The sequence below is a fragment of the Aquarana catesbeiana genome, linkage group LG07, assembly GCF_042186555.1.
Source record: "Aquarana catesbeiana isolate 2022-GZ linkage group LG07, ASM4218655v1, whole genome shotgun sequence".
Lineage (NCBI taxonomy): Eukaryota > Metazoa > Chordata > Amphibia > Anura > Ranidae > Aquarana > Aquarana catesbeiana.
The window spans coordinates 313,308,533-313,322,334 of record NC_133330.1 but is presented as its reverse complement, the minus strand read 5'-3'; the positions used below and the strand labels follow the sequence as shown (position 1 = coordinate 313,322,334).

The window sequence follows — 13,802 nt, the reverse complement described above, 5'->3', positions numbered from 1 at the left end:
AAACTGCCTAGACCAGCCGCCTCCTAACATGGAGGAACCCTTGAAATAACTTTCCGGGCCTCAGGGAAACCTTGCTAATAACTGCTCACTGTACATTAGTGTGATGGTCAAGAAGAATGCTCGTTACATTTGTGTTAATTGTGAAAAATAACCTCCTTATAGATTGCTAAAGAGATAATTCTTAATGGTTACGCAACTGAGAGGCAGAGGTTGCTCATTGCTTAACCACCCTGGTGGTATGATTATGTCAGATTTTTGCGTCTCAAAGCGGTACAATTGTTTTGCATAGAAATTTGACGTTATATATTGTAGGCCTGTAATTCTTAGCAATAACACACTTAAATCTGTCCAAATAAGAGTCTAGTCTAGTAGATATCCTGGATATGATAAAGTTTGAAACAAAAAATCATAAATTATAATATAATAAATAACTATAAATAATTATAAAAAATAATAATATAATAATAATAAAATGAATTTCCCCACGATTCACTATCGCTCAATTCTGCAAGTGTTCTAATTTACTATCGCTGTTTTCTAACTGGTCTAAAACCACTTTTGACATAAAGGGACACTTTTTAGTTGCTATGGACAATCTCAAGTTTCCAGGCAGAAAGAACAGTATATATAATATAAAACTGCATGCAGGGCACTGGACAAACCACTAAGGACAAAAGGGAGGTGAAATGATTTCATACAGTAATGTAATCTGTAAGATTCCAGTGTACTGTATGTGTTATGAACTTTCTATTTTTTTTAAATTGCCGCAGGGCTCCACCCCCATGCGTCACGATGCTCGCAGGGAACGGAGCCGGCACACAGAGGCATCGGGCTGGAGGACACAGCCCACAGACACAGCGGGGGGGACATCACAGGATCCTGGGGACAAGGTAAGTATACCGCACCAGGATCCTGAGATGCAATCCCGAGTGTGGCTCGGGGTTACCGCTAATGGTACTGAAACACTAAGCCACACTCAGGAAAACCTGCCAGGGCGGTTAAGGAACCCCTATCAGCCTCTGGAGGAACCATAGTTGAGAAAGGCTGCCCTAGACTATGGCTATCACTAGAACCAATGATTATCAAAGCTTCCCTCATCAATCAGTGTAAAAACTTACATTAGGAAGTGAAAATCCCATGGCCACTCTCCTACACAGCTGGCATGTACGGGCATCCTTCCACACTGCTTATTAGCAATGAGTGTCTTGCCTGTTCCACTTGCAAATCAGTGGTTTGAAGTGCAGCTTGGAGGCTATCAGTGCTGCTGGCCCTTCTTCATAGCATTTCTTTGGTTTTCAGTACAAGCTGCCTGTATGTCACACTAGTGCACCAAGATCTGGTGATGGGGGGAGTTTCTGTGTATGGCAATCAAAAAGTTTAACAGCTGATTGGTTGGGTTTGAACTGGAGACTACCATTGGGCAACAGCAGGGAAGAATTGAAGACAGATATGGCAAGGCATTTTAAGAAGGCCCTCATACATTTCTTATGAGGGTTGTACTAAAAGCTGCAGTGCCAAAAGTGTCTACAGGTGCACTCACACTGGGCACTGTTGAATTGAATTGGGCTAAAGCAAGTGTTCCTGGGCACACTTACATCAACACCTCTGCCAACCAGACACCAGTGATCTTCACTTCTGTGTTCAGTCACCTATAGAGAGTTCTGTGCTCTGGCACAGTTTGCGCTCACACTGAAGCAAATCGTATCAGATCACATGTGAACCCATCCCTTCCAAGTGGTGCCGGGCATTGTATGCCTAATATTCCTAGACATGGTTTGGAGCACTCAAACTACACAAACAAACCAGACCAAGGGGTGAACCATTCTCAGATAAATTTGCCAATGTGAGTTCACCCTAAAATATCTTTTCTTGTCTGCCTATACAAGTTTATATTCAGTACCTAAACTTGGATATCAGTCATGCAGGGAATCTTATAACTGTCATTACATCGTACTTCTGCATTTTAAGTTCTGTCCTTCATTAAGCTATTAGCTTACAAATAAGGAGATGAACAGAATTAAATGTAGCACATTCATTTTATGGTACTATTGTTCAGTTCTACAATACAAGGACATTCTTGGAGGTAAACTCATTCTTGGAAACACATTTCCAAAAGCTAAACTCCAATTTAGGTACCGTCAATGGAAATTAAGTACCAATGACCGTTATTGTATATACTGTTCTCTTGTGTCATAGTCTCCCCTGCAAAACATTTTTCAGTATCGAAAAAATGACAATTTGGATACAGTGGGGTTGATTTACTAAAGGCAAATAGGCTGTTCAATTTGCAAAGGAAGTTGCGCTTTGCAAGGATATTCTCCCCAGAGCTTAGTGAATGTGGTGAAATGTTGCTTTGCAAAGAATACCCAATCACTTGCAAGGAACAAAAAAAAGCACGTTTGCTTGCAGATGATGGAAATCAGCAGAGCTTCACCTCATTCACTACGCTCTCAGAAAATTCCCCTGCCAAGTGCAACCTCCCTTGCAAAGTGAACTGTCTATTTGACTTCAGTAGATAAACCTCTGTATCTGTAATCTAACATTTTATTTCTGCATTCAGTTAACCAAGTTGTCTTTTCCATTTGTCCAGATGAAAGAACTGCTAGCTTCTGATGATGAAGAAGATAAACCCAAACAGGTAGAAAAGGGATATGTTCCAAAACTCACCGGTAAGTGAGATAAATAAATCATACAACAAAAAAACAAAAAAAATCTACGTTCAACTGATGTCATTCTAATGCCCCCTTGTGGTCTTACACAATGAATACACCAATGTTGATGACAAGCTTAGTGGATACATAGGTGCATGAAAAAGCATGTCATTAAAGGTGCTTTAATAAATTATCAATGGGGTAGTAGGAAAAACAATATGTTTTGGATTGGAGAGCATATTCCGTTATTGCATTTTTTTAAAGGAAACATTACAAAAATATGTGCTTTTGTTTCCAAACTCTTCTTCTGAAATGCTAGTGACCCGGCCGTTTTACCGAATCTCTGATCAGGAAGAAGTACAACAGTTCTTACTTCACTCTATATATACAGTGCTCAGAATAAATGAGTTAACCCCTTTTGAAAAGCAAGATTTTAATAAATATCTCAATGAACACAAGAACATTTTCCACAATGTGACAAACTAAGTTTTATAGAACATTTGTTTAGCTCATTACATAAAAGTAAGTTTAAGATTACAAAATCTTCAGTTTTACTTAACCACTTAAAGACCAGCCTCGTTTTGGAATTTAGGTGTTTACATGTTTAAAACAGTTTTTTTTTGCTAGAAAATTACTTAGAACCCCCAAACATTATATATTATACCTCACATGTGTGGTTTGACCACCGTTTTCATATGCGGGCGCTACTCACGTATGCGTTCGCTTCTGCGCGCGAGCTCGTCGGGACGGGGCGTTTTAAAAAATTTTTTTCTTATTTTTCTTATTTATTTTACTTGATTTTATTTATTTTTACACTGTTTAAAAAAAAATGTGTCACTTTTATTCCTATTACAAGGAATGTAAACATCCCTTGTAATAGAAAAAAGCATGACAAGTCCTCTTAAATATGAGATCTGGGGTCAAAAAGACCTCAGATCTCATATTTACACTAAAATGCAATAAAAAAAAATTTTAAAAAGTCATTTAATAAAATTGACATTGACATTGAAAAAATGTGCCTTTAAGACGTATGGGTGGAAGTGACGTTTTGACTTCGCTTCTGCCCTGCAGTGTCATGGAGACGGGTGGGGGGCCATCTTCCCCTCACTCGTCTCCATGCACAGCTAGGGAAAGGACGCGATCGCTTCCGCCGCTGCCTCCCCTAAGCGGCGGAGGGCACCGGGGGAGGGCCCTCTCCCACCACCGATAAAAGTGATCTTGCGGCGAATCCGCGGCAAAGACCACTTTTATCTTGTAGCCGGCCAAAAATGGGGATACCGGGGTTATGGCAGCTAGCTGCTGCCATAACAACGATATCCGCCGCCAAAGTTAGGACGTATATGTACATGCGGCGGTCGGCAAGTGGTTAGTTGATGTAAAATGAATACACCCCACAACAAAAACTACTACATCTAGTATTTTGTATGACCTCCGTGATTTGTGAGGACAGCACCAAGTCTTCTAGGCATGGAATGAACAAGTTGGTGACACAGTGCAAGATCTATCTTTTTCCATTCTTCAAGAACGACCCCCTTTAGAGCCTGGATGGAGAGTGATGCTCAACTTGTCTCTTCAGAAACTCCCCATAGATGTTCGATTGGGTTCAGATCAGGAGACATACTTGGCCACCGAATGCACAACGACCAAGGGCACAGAGTGATGGTAGCATCTTCTCTTTCAATATAGAGCAGTACATCTGTGAATTCATGATACCATCAATGAAATGCAGCTCCCTGACACCAGTAGCACTCATGCAGCCCTACATAAGGACACTGCCACCGTCATGTTTCACTGTAGGCACCATGCATTTTTCTTTGTACTCCTCACCTTTGCAGCGCCATAGTTTTGAAGCCACCAGTTCCAAAAACATTTATCTTGGTCTCATCACTCCAGAGTACAGAGTCCCAGCAGTCTTTTCCAGCATGGGCCCTGGAAAATTCTAGGCGGGGTTTTTTGTGCATTGTCTTTAGGAGAGGCTGCCTTCATGGACAACACCCATGTATGCCATTCCTCTGCAGTGTATGCCATATTGTGTCACAGGAAACAATCACCCCAGTTTGGCTTTCTACTTCTTTAGCTAACTGCAGTGAACTTGCATTGTGCTTTTCTTCAATACTTCTCATCAGAAGACGCTCCTGTCAAGGTGCTAACTTCTGTGGATTGCCTGGATGTCTCTGTGAGATGGTTGCAGTACCATTTTTGTTAAATTTTTGTATCACTTTTACTACAGTATTTTGACTGATAAGAAAAAAATTGCTGATCTTCTTGTAGCCTTCATCTTTCTTGTGTAAAGAAATTATTTTCTTTCTCAGGCCTTGTGAATTTTCTCTTCCATGTGGTGCCATTGCTGACAGCAGAAAATGGGTTACTTACTTTGTTAAGTAACACCCTTTTATAATCAACTGTCCGCTGGACACCTGTTTAATGAATAATTACTCACCTGTAGTTGAATTCTTATTAATTAGAATTTTGTTATCTAAAACTTAGCTTTGCTCCTAAGGCCCCTTTCACACAAACGGACCTTTCAGGTCCGCCTGTCAGTTTTTTAGGCGCACCTGAACGGACGCAGGTCTATGGAGCGACGGATGTCAGCGGTTACCATGGTAACCGCTGACATCCGATCCGATAGAATCAGACGTATGGCCCTACGTTCGCATCTGTCCTGGCAGATCGGATCGTATGAGATCTGATAAAAACTGACATGCTGTCCATTTTCGTCCGATCCCTCCATAGGAATTGGCGGCGCTCTGACAGGCCCCTCCCCGCTCAGTGAGCAGAGACGGACCTTGTCATCCGCCGGCTCAGCGGAGATCAACAGAGAGATCTCCTGCTGAGCTGGCGGACAGAGCTGAGCGGATCCGCCTCGTGGGAACGAGGCCTTAGACTTTTATTGGGGTGTATTAATTTTTGCAACATGGTCCACATGGTCGGAATTAGGAAAAATACTTTCTGTGTGTGCAAATTAACAAATCTTGGTTGCAATCAATGGCCCGCATTTATGGGAGTATTTTGTAGTATGGTGTCCCATTGAAAATGTTAATTCTGAAAGGAAAGTAAAGGTTTTCTGACAAATTTAATGGGGTGTACTCATTTATCCTGAGCACTGTACATGCAGTGAGTCTACACTTTCATAAAGAAGTCATCAGTTCAAGCCCACATATTCTATTCATGACAGGTTATCTTTAACAAAAGGCTCATGAGAAAGAATATAGAAGCAGTAGCTTCATTTTCATTGAGCAATAGTACCTTACCTGTCATCCTCTATTTAAAGCATATGCTTTGCCAAAATGTATTTATCTAATTTTAGATAGAGCAGGGAAATATAAGAACTCTTGTGGGTTTTTGCTGCTATCTGGGGCCCCGTTATGAAGATTTTACCTCACCTACTGTCCTTGTGAGGATAAAACTCCAACATGGACATGAATGGAAATAAAAGTTGGTGGGGTTCTAGGGTTCTAGCTTTTGCCTATTCTACTAAAAAAAGTTTTGGTTGCACAAACACTTTAAGTGGTATACAAAAGTGTTGTTCATGGAAACTGGAGCTTGTACGCGTTTGTGACTCCTAAACCAATCAGCTCTTTCTGTTCAGGTACAGTTAAAGGGAAATTTGCAGAGATGGAGAAGCAAAGACAAGATGAGGAAAGGAAAAGAATGGAGGAGGAGAGAAAAAGGAGGCTTGAACAAGACTTAAAGGAGAAAAGAAAGATTCAGCGTGAACTGGCCAAGAGAGCCGAACAGGTATGGCTCAAATACTCAAACATGCACTTGATCAAAGTGCTGACAGCAGTTCACGGATAACAAATTGCAGAATGTATTACTATGCCTTTTGTCCTAGTTCTTCTGTACCACACATACTATAGACTGAATTCATGGGTTACCTGCTGCAATATAGATACTGAAAATTCTTACATTAAGCCTTAGCTAGAACTAACCATCGAATTGTTTATAAATTAAGTCTGCAGCTGACATTTAGTAATTTTAGGCATGTTTTGCAGCTTGCAACAATGCATGTTTAACACTGCTCAAAGGTGGTAAAGAGACAAGGAAGATGAATGTCAAGAGTGTACAAGTATGCTTGTTAGTTGACGTAGTCATCAGAAAAAAATGTTTTGCCAAGTGACAGCCAGCACAAAAGTTCTTTCTCTAAGCTTTCATGTGCAGATAAGCATAATTAAAGATACAGCGTTCTATATTTCTTGCTCCTTTGATTTTTTTTTTTTTGTGCATATACGTGCTACAGCGACACTCACTGAAGTGATTTTCTAATAAAAGGATGAAAAAAACAGAACTAAAAACAATTGTAGAACATTGGCCTTTTATAGTTTACTTTTTTAATAGCTATAAGCTTACAGATCTGTATTTTCAATTTCAGGAGTTGTTTTAAATTTAGAAATGTTTTAACAGAATTACATTCTTTCCAGTGCACCTGAGATCTTGAGCTGTTCAGAAGAGATTATTTTTGAGGAAGAAAAAAAACATTTTTTTTATTTTGTAAAAGATAAGCAGAAGGGTTTGACACTTTAAAATTCTCATTTGATAGATTGAGGACATTAACTGTGCGGAAAGTGACTCGGACATGGAGGTAAAAAGATATTTATTCAATTAAAAAAATCCTTTCTTCCTATTTTTCCACTGTCTTCACTAACACTTACTGGATAAGGAAATAGCCTGTTTTTAAACTCACAAGGTAATGTACTGGTGACCATGTCTACAATTTAATTTTAAAGAAATGTGTTAACGTAACATGATAGATCAAAGTAGCAACCTAAAAATTATGTCACTTGCTCCTGCTAATTTTAAACTGTAGATTCTTTAAAATATTTGCCCAATCCACAAAATAGCTACCTCTCTGATGCATGGACTACAGGCATTACAAAAGGTATAGCTGTATTAAACACAAACTGCTTTTGCTGCTTTCGTATTGAGCCTAAGTGTTAATTAATCACTTGCCAACTGCTCTATAGCAGCATTACTGCTACAGTGCGGCCGCTGTGCACAGGATCACGTATATATATATATATATATATATATATATATATATACACTACCGTTCAAAGGTTTGGGGTCACATTGAAATGTCCTTATTTTTGAAGGAAAAGCACTGTACTTTTAAATGAAGCTAACTTTAAACTAGTCCTAACTTTAAACAAATATACTCTATACATTGCTAATGTGGTAAATGACTATTCTAACTGCAAATGTCTAGTTTTTGGTGCAATATCTACATAGGTGTATAGAGGCCCATTTCCAGCAACTATCACTCCAGTGTTCTAATGGTACAATGTGTTTGCTCATTGGCTCAGAAGGCTAATTGATGATTAGCAAACCCTTGTGCAATCATGTTCACACATCTAAAAACAGTCTAGCTCCTTCCAGAAGCTACAAAACTGACCTTCCTGTGAGCAGATTGAGTTTCTGGAGCATCACATTTGTGGGGTCAATTAAACGCTCAAAATGGCCAGAAAAAGAGAACTTTCATCTGAAACTCGACAGTCTATTCTTGTTCTTAGAAATAAAGGCTATTCCATGCGAGAAATTGCAAAGAAATTGAAGATTTCCTACAACGGTGTGTACTACTCCCTTCAGAGGACAGCACAAACAGGCTCTAACCAGAGTAGAAAAAGAAGTGGGAGGCCGCATTGCACAACTAAGCAAGAAGATAAGCACATTAGAGTCTCTAGTTTGAGAAACAGACGCCTCACAGGTCCCCAACTGGCATCTTCATTAAATAGTACCCGCAAAACACCAGTGTCAACATCTACAGTGAAGAGGCGGCTGCGGGATTTTGGGCTTCAGGGCAGAGTGGCAAAGAAAAAGCCATATCTGAGACTGGCCAATAAAAGAAAAAGATTAAGATGGGCAAAAGAACACAGACATTGGACAGAGGAAGACTGGAAAAAAGTGTTGTGGACGGATGCCAAAGGTGTGCAAAAGGAGGATTCTTTGATGAAAGCAAAGTTTGATGTAAAAACAATGTTATTTCAAATACAAATCATTATTTCTAACCTTGTCAATGTCTTGACTCTATTTTCTATTCATTTCACAACGTATGGTGGTGAATAAGTGTGACTTTTCATGGAAAACACAAAATTGTTTGGGTGACCCCAAACTTTTGAACGGTAGTGTATATATATATATATATATATATATATATATATATATATATATATATATATATATATATGATCCTGTCCTGCACTTCCAGGTAGGGGGCGCAAATGCACGCCACCGGCCGCTCCATACTTCTGTGATTACACACAGCAGGAGCCGATCAGCGGGTACCCTCGGATTCGATGTCAACCGAAACCCACCAATCATCAGCCACAGAGACAGAACTGCAATCTGCCTATGTAAACAAGGAAGACTGCCATTCTGACAGGAGGGAAGGCTTGGATCCTGTGTCTCTGCAAAGCAGGGACTAGGACCTATGTCTTCCCCTAATAAAAGCACCTCCCACAGTTTAGAAAAACACTAGTCAGGCACGCAGTTAACCCTTTGATCACCCCTGATATTAACCCCTTCACAGCCAGTGTCATTAATATAGTGCATATTTTAAGCACTGATCACTGTATTAGTGATACTGGTCCCCAAAAAGTGTCAGAATGTGTGATTCAATATCGCAGTCCCACTATAAGTCGCTCATCACCGCCATTACTAGTAAAAAATGAATAAAAAGTATCCTGCAGTTTGAAGATATAACTATTGCATAAACCAATCAATATACGCTTATTGGGATTTTTTTAACCAAAAATATGAATACATTTTGGCCCAAATTAATGAAGAAATTTGATTTTTTCAATTTTTTTTTATTGGATATGTTTTATAGCAGAAAGTAATTTTTTTTTTCAAAATTGACAGTCTTTTTTTGTCTATAGCGCAAAAACTAAAAAAGGCAGAGGTGATCAAATACCACCAAAAGAAAGCTTTATTTGTGAGAGAAAAGGACATTAATTTCATTTGGGTACAGTTTTGCACGACCATTGAATTGTCAGTTAATGTACTGGAGTGCCGTATCGCAAAAAAAAGGCCTAGTCAGGAAAGGGGGTAAATCTTCCAAGTCAAGTGGTTATGCAAGATAAAACAAGTACGAAAGTTCCTCATATTTTTTCAGTATCAAATGAGTCTACCGAAAGGAGTGATGAAAATAGGTCAAATCACAAATCTGCAAGATTTATACCTGTCGTTTACTGAACATGGTTCCTTGATGAAGATGCTCTGACAACAAGGTCATCCTGTTCCATAATAACTCTTCCTGTATCATATAAACTTACATTCTTTTGTTTTCAGAGTTGAATTTGTCAACTTAAGACACACAGGTTTCCTCTTAGCAAAAACAGTGGTTTTAAAACAAATCCACTAACCAAGAAGAATGTTTATTTCAAACAGGAAGGAACTGAAGAAGTGGAAGTTGCGGTCACGCCAGAAAAGGCAGTTAGATCTCCTGGAAAAATAAATATTCATTTTGAAGATTTGGAAAAAGAGAGGGAAGAGGAAGAAAAGAACAGACGTGAAGAAGAAAAAAAGAGAAGATATGATGAACATAGGAGGTCATTCAGAGAAGCTAAGAGACGTTCCTCTGCTATGGTAATGGTTAGATATATTGGAAGTGTTATAGCTTTTGTCAATTGCTAAGACCAGAAAACTGGGTTTAAACTGAGAGGATCATATCTACATAGAGGTCATATCGTTCTAGCCACATGTTGTAGGCAGGAATTCCAAAGCAAAGTCACAAGAAGAGAAATGTCTCATGTGTTTAAGTTGTTTTCATAGATGGTAACACACATGACCGTGGTTTTATGGTATTTGTGGTTGCTTCGATACTTTTGTTATCAGTCAATATTTCAACTTCGAAAAAAATTTCCCGACTTATGAGAGCACATCTTATTTTCTAAGGATGATACAGAAACCCAAGACAAGAAGAGCAAAGAACAAATGACACCTGGAAAACTCAAATTAACATTTGAGGAGATAGAAAAACAAAGGCAGGAACAGCAGAGAAAGCTAGCAGAAGAAGAGGCTCGTCTACGGTTAGAGGAAGAGAGACGAGCATTTGAAGAAGCAAGGCAATATGCGGTAAAGAAAATGGAATTGTTTTAGTCTTCGGATTCTTGATTAATTAGAAGGTTTTTGTTTACAAATCATTTTTTGGGTACGTTTTAAGCATATAAGAGAAGATCATTTCAACCTATCTCATCTTCAAAGCTTAGAGCTAATCTACCTAAATAAACTGCCCACATTCCCTCAATCTTCTGACCCTTTTTACCTCTACCCTACGATAATTGCTTGAGGTGTGTTTCCAGAGGTACAGCTCCTTAGCCTTGATAATAAGCATGTTTAATTTTATCTCTTCTCAGTAAAATGAAAGGGTAATTATCCGTAATATTTAGTTTTGTAGACATTTGGATTTCCTTTGGGTCTTCAACTTTCCATGTAATAATCTGAAATGTTGCTGAGAACCTAAACAAGAAATATCTTTTGCTACAAAATGAGGACAGCATAACGTTCTAGCATCTGTTTTCCAAAGGTCAATGACGAAGATGAAGAACAAGTCAACACACACAAAGATGAACTCCGTCCAGGAAAACTGAAGTTGAGTTTTGAGGAGTTAGAAAGACAGAGAAAGGAGGAGGAGAGGATAAGAGCAGAGGAGGAAGCAAGAAGGAGGATGGAAGAAGAAAAGAGAGCATTTGCAGAAGCAAGGAAAAGCATGGTAGAGTAGAAAAATATTTTTTAAACTATGATGGGGTAAACGTGACAGAAATCGATTTTTTTAAAGCTAGTTCTTTCAGTTCTCCAATACATTCAACAAATGCATTTTACAAAGTGAATGTATCTTCTATTATCGTTGTATTTAGTAGTTGGAAGCATGCAGCGGGTGAGCTTGAGGCAAGGAGCTTTGCTTTAACTAGAAGTTTTTACATGCTCTAATTTAAACAAACTACATTTAGTCAACTTAATTTAATAAAAATGAAAGAATTCAGATATATTTACCTGCAGAATGCTGATGCATTTTTTAGCTTCTTGCTATAATTATATAAAATGGCTGCTGCAACAATTATATGTCAATCATTTTCCTACTGTATTTCAGGGAATCATTAATTTGGGGCGCTTTTTGGTAGTTGCATTTTATAGATGGCTTATTCAAATAATGCCAGCTTGCAAATTACTTATGCACTTTAACTTACATTCATTTTTAAAAATATATGCATAACATAAATCATTTACTGTTTGGCTGCCTGGGGTTAAAACAAATTTTGAAATCTTGCTGCTTTTTTTAAAAGCTGAACTGCAGGAAAACAGCTACATATACAGATTAAATATATATATATATATATATATATATATATATATATATATATACCTACACTATATTACAGTCTTCTGGGAAGACTGTCCACAAGGTTTGGGAGTGTGTCTATGGAAATGTTTGACCATTCTTCCAGAAGCACATTTGCAGTCCGCTCTCTATTTCATCCCAAAGGTGTTCTATCAGGTTGAGGTCAGGACTCACTGCAGGCCAGTCAAGTTCCTCCACCCCAAACTCGCTCATCCATGTCTTTATGGACCTTGCTTTGTGTACTGGTGCGCAGTCATGTTGGAACAGGAAGGCGCCATCCCCAAACTGTTCCCACAAAGTTGGAGCAGGAATTGACACCTTAAGAGTTCCCGTCACTGGAACTAAGGGGCCAAGCCCAACCCCTGAAAAACAAACACACTTCATAATCCCCCTCCACCAAATGATTTGGACCAGTGCACAAAGGTGTGTCTTTAAACACATGGATGAGCGAGTTTGGGGTGGAGGAACTTGACTGGCCTGCACAGAGTCCCAAACTCAACCCGATAGAGCATCTTTGGGATGAATTAGAGCGCAGACTGCGACCCAGGCCTTCTCTCCAACATCAGTGCCTGACCTCACAAATGCACTTCTGGAAGAATGGTCAAACATTCCCATAGACACACTCCTAAACCTTGTGGACAGCTTTCCCAGAAGATTTGAAGCTGTTATAGCTGCAAAGGGTGGGCCAGCTGAATATTGAACCCTACAGACTAAGACTGGGATGCCATTAAAGTTCATCTGCGTGTAAAGGCAGGCGCCCCAATACTATCGGTAATACAGTATAGTGTGTGTGCGATATTTTATATATATATATATATATATATATATATACATATATACAGTGTATATATACAGTATTAATACTCCTTGAAATTTTCCATGTCTATTTTGTCATGTTACAACCAAAAATGTAAATGTATTTTATTGGGAGTTTATGTGATAGACCAACACAAAGTGGCACATAATTGTGAAGTGGAAGGAAAATGATAAATGGTTTTCAAAATGTTTTACAAATAAATATGTGAAAAGTGTGGCGTGCATTTGTGGTGGAAAACTAACACTGCACATCACCCTGAACACACCATCCCCACCGTGAAACATGATGGTGGCAGAATCATGTTGTGGGGATGCTTTTCTTCAGCAAGGACAGGGAAGCTGGTCAGAGTTGATGGGAAGATGGATGGAGAAAAATACAGGACAATCTTAGAAGAAAACCTGTTAAGAGTCTGCAAAAGACTTGAGACTGAGGTGGAGGTTCACCTTCCAGCAAGACAACGACCCTAAACATACAGCCAGAGCTACAATGGAATGGTTTAGATCAAAGCATATTCATGTGTTAGATTGGCCCAGTCAAAGTCCAGACCTAAATCCAATTGAGAATCTGTGGCAAGACTTGAAAATTGCTGTTCACAGACGCTCTCTATCCAATCTGACAGAGTAAAAATGTCACTCTCTAGATGTGCAAAGCTGGTGGAGACATACCCAAAAAGACTTGCAGCTGTAATTGCAGGGAATGGTGGTTCTACAAAGTATTGACCCAGGGGGGCTGAATACAAATGCACGCCACACTTTCACATATTTATTTGTAAAAAAATGTTGAAAACCATTTATCATTTTCCTTCCACTTCACAATTATGTGCCACTTTGTGTTGGTCTAGCACATAAAATCCCAATAAAATACATTTTTGGTTGTAACATGACAAAATATGGAAAATTTCAAGTGTTATGAATACTTTTTCAAGGCACTTTGTGTATATATATATATATATATATATATATATATATATATATATATATATATAACTAAGCCCTCC

The 13,802-nt window shown here is 38.8% G+C and overlaps 2 protein-coding genes across 15 annotated transcripts in view; one reads left to right on the top strand and one right to left on the bottom strand.

Moving 5' to 3' along the window:
• The window catches only part of FUBP1 (far upstream element binding protein 1), a 124,736-nt gene that overhangs the window by 47,269 nt on the left and 63,665 nt on the right, over nucleotides 1–13,802 (bottom strand). The gene's annotated exons all lie outside the window — the stretch shown is intronic.
• Nucleotides 1–13,802, top strand: part of NEXN (nexilin F-actin binding protein) — an 88,834-nt gene that overhangs the window by 43,308 nt on the left and 31,724 nt on the right. For 6 of the 10 annotated variants that reach the window (XM_073593689.1, XM_073593692.1, XM_073593694.1 and 3 more), the window contains 6 exons: nucleotides 2,591–2,669; nucleotides 6,241–6,389; nucleotides 7,192–7,233; nucleotides 10,038–10,235; nucleotides 10,545–10,724; nucleotides 11,176–11,361. In XM_073593689.1, the coding sequence (XP_073449790.1) occupies nucleotides 2,591–2,669; nucleotides 6,241–6,389; nucleotides 7,192–7,233; nucleotides 10,038–10,235; nucleotides 10,545–10,724; nucleotides 11,176–11,361 (834 nt within the window). The remainder of the gene's footprint in view (nucleotides 1–2,590; nucleotides 2,670–6,240; nucleotides 6,390–7,191; nucleotides 7,234–10,037; nucleotides 10,236–10,544; nucleotides 10,725–11,175; nucleotides 11,362–13,802) is intronic. The other 4 variants (XM_073593697.1, XM_073593693.1, XM_073593698.1 and 1 more) reach the window with 4 other exon arrangements.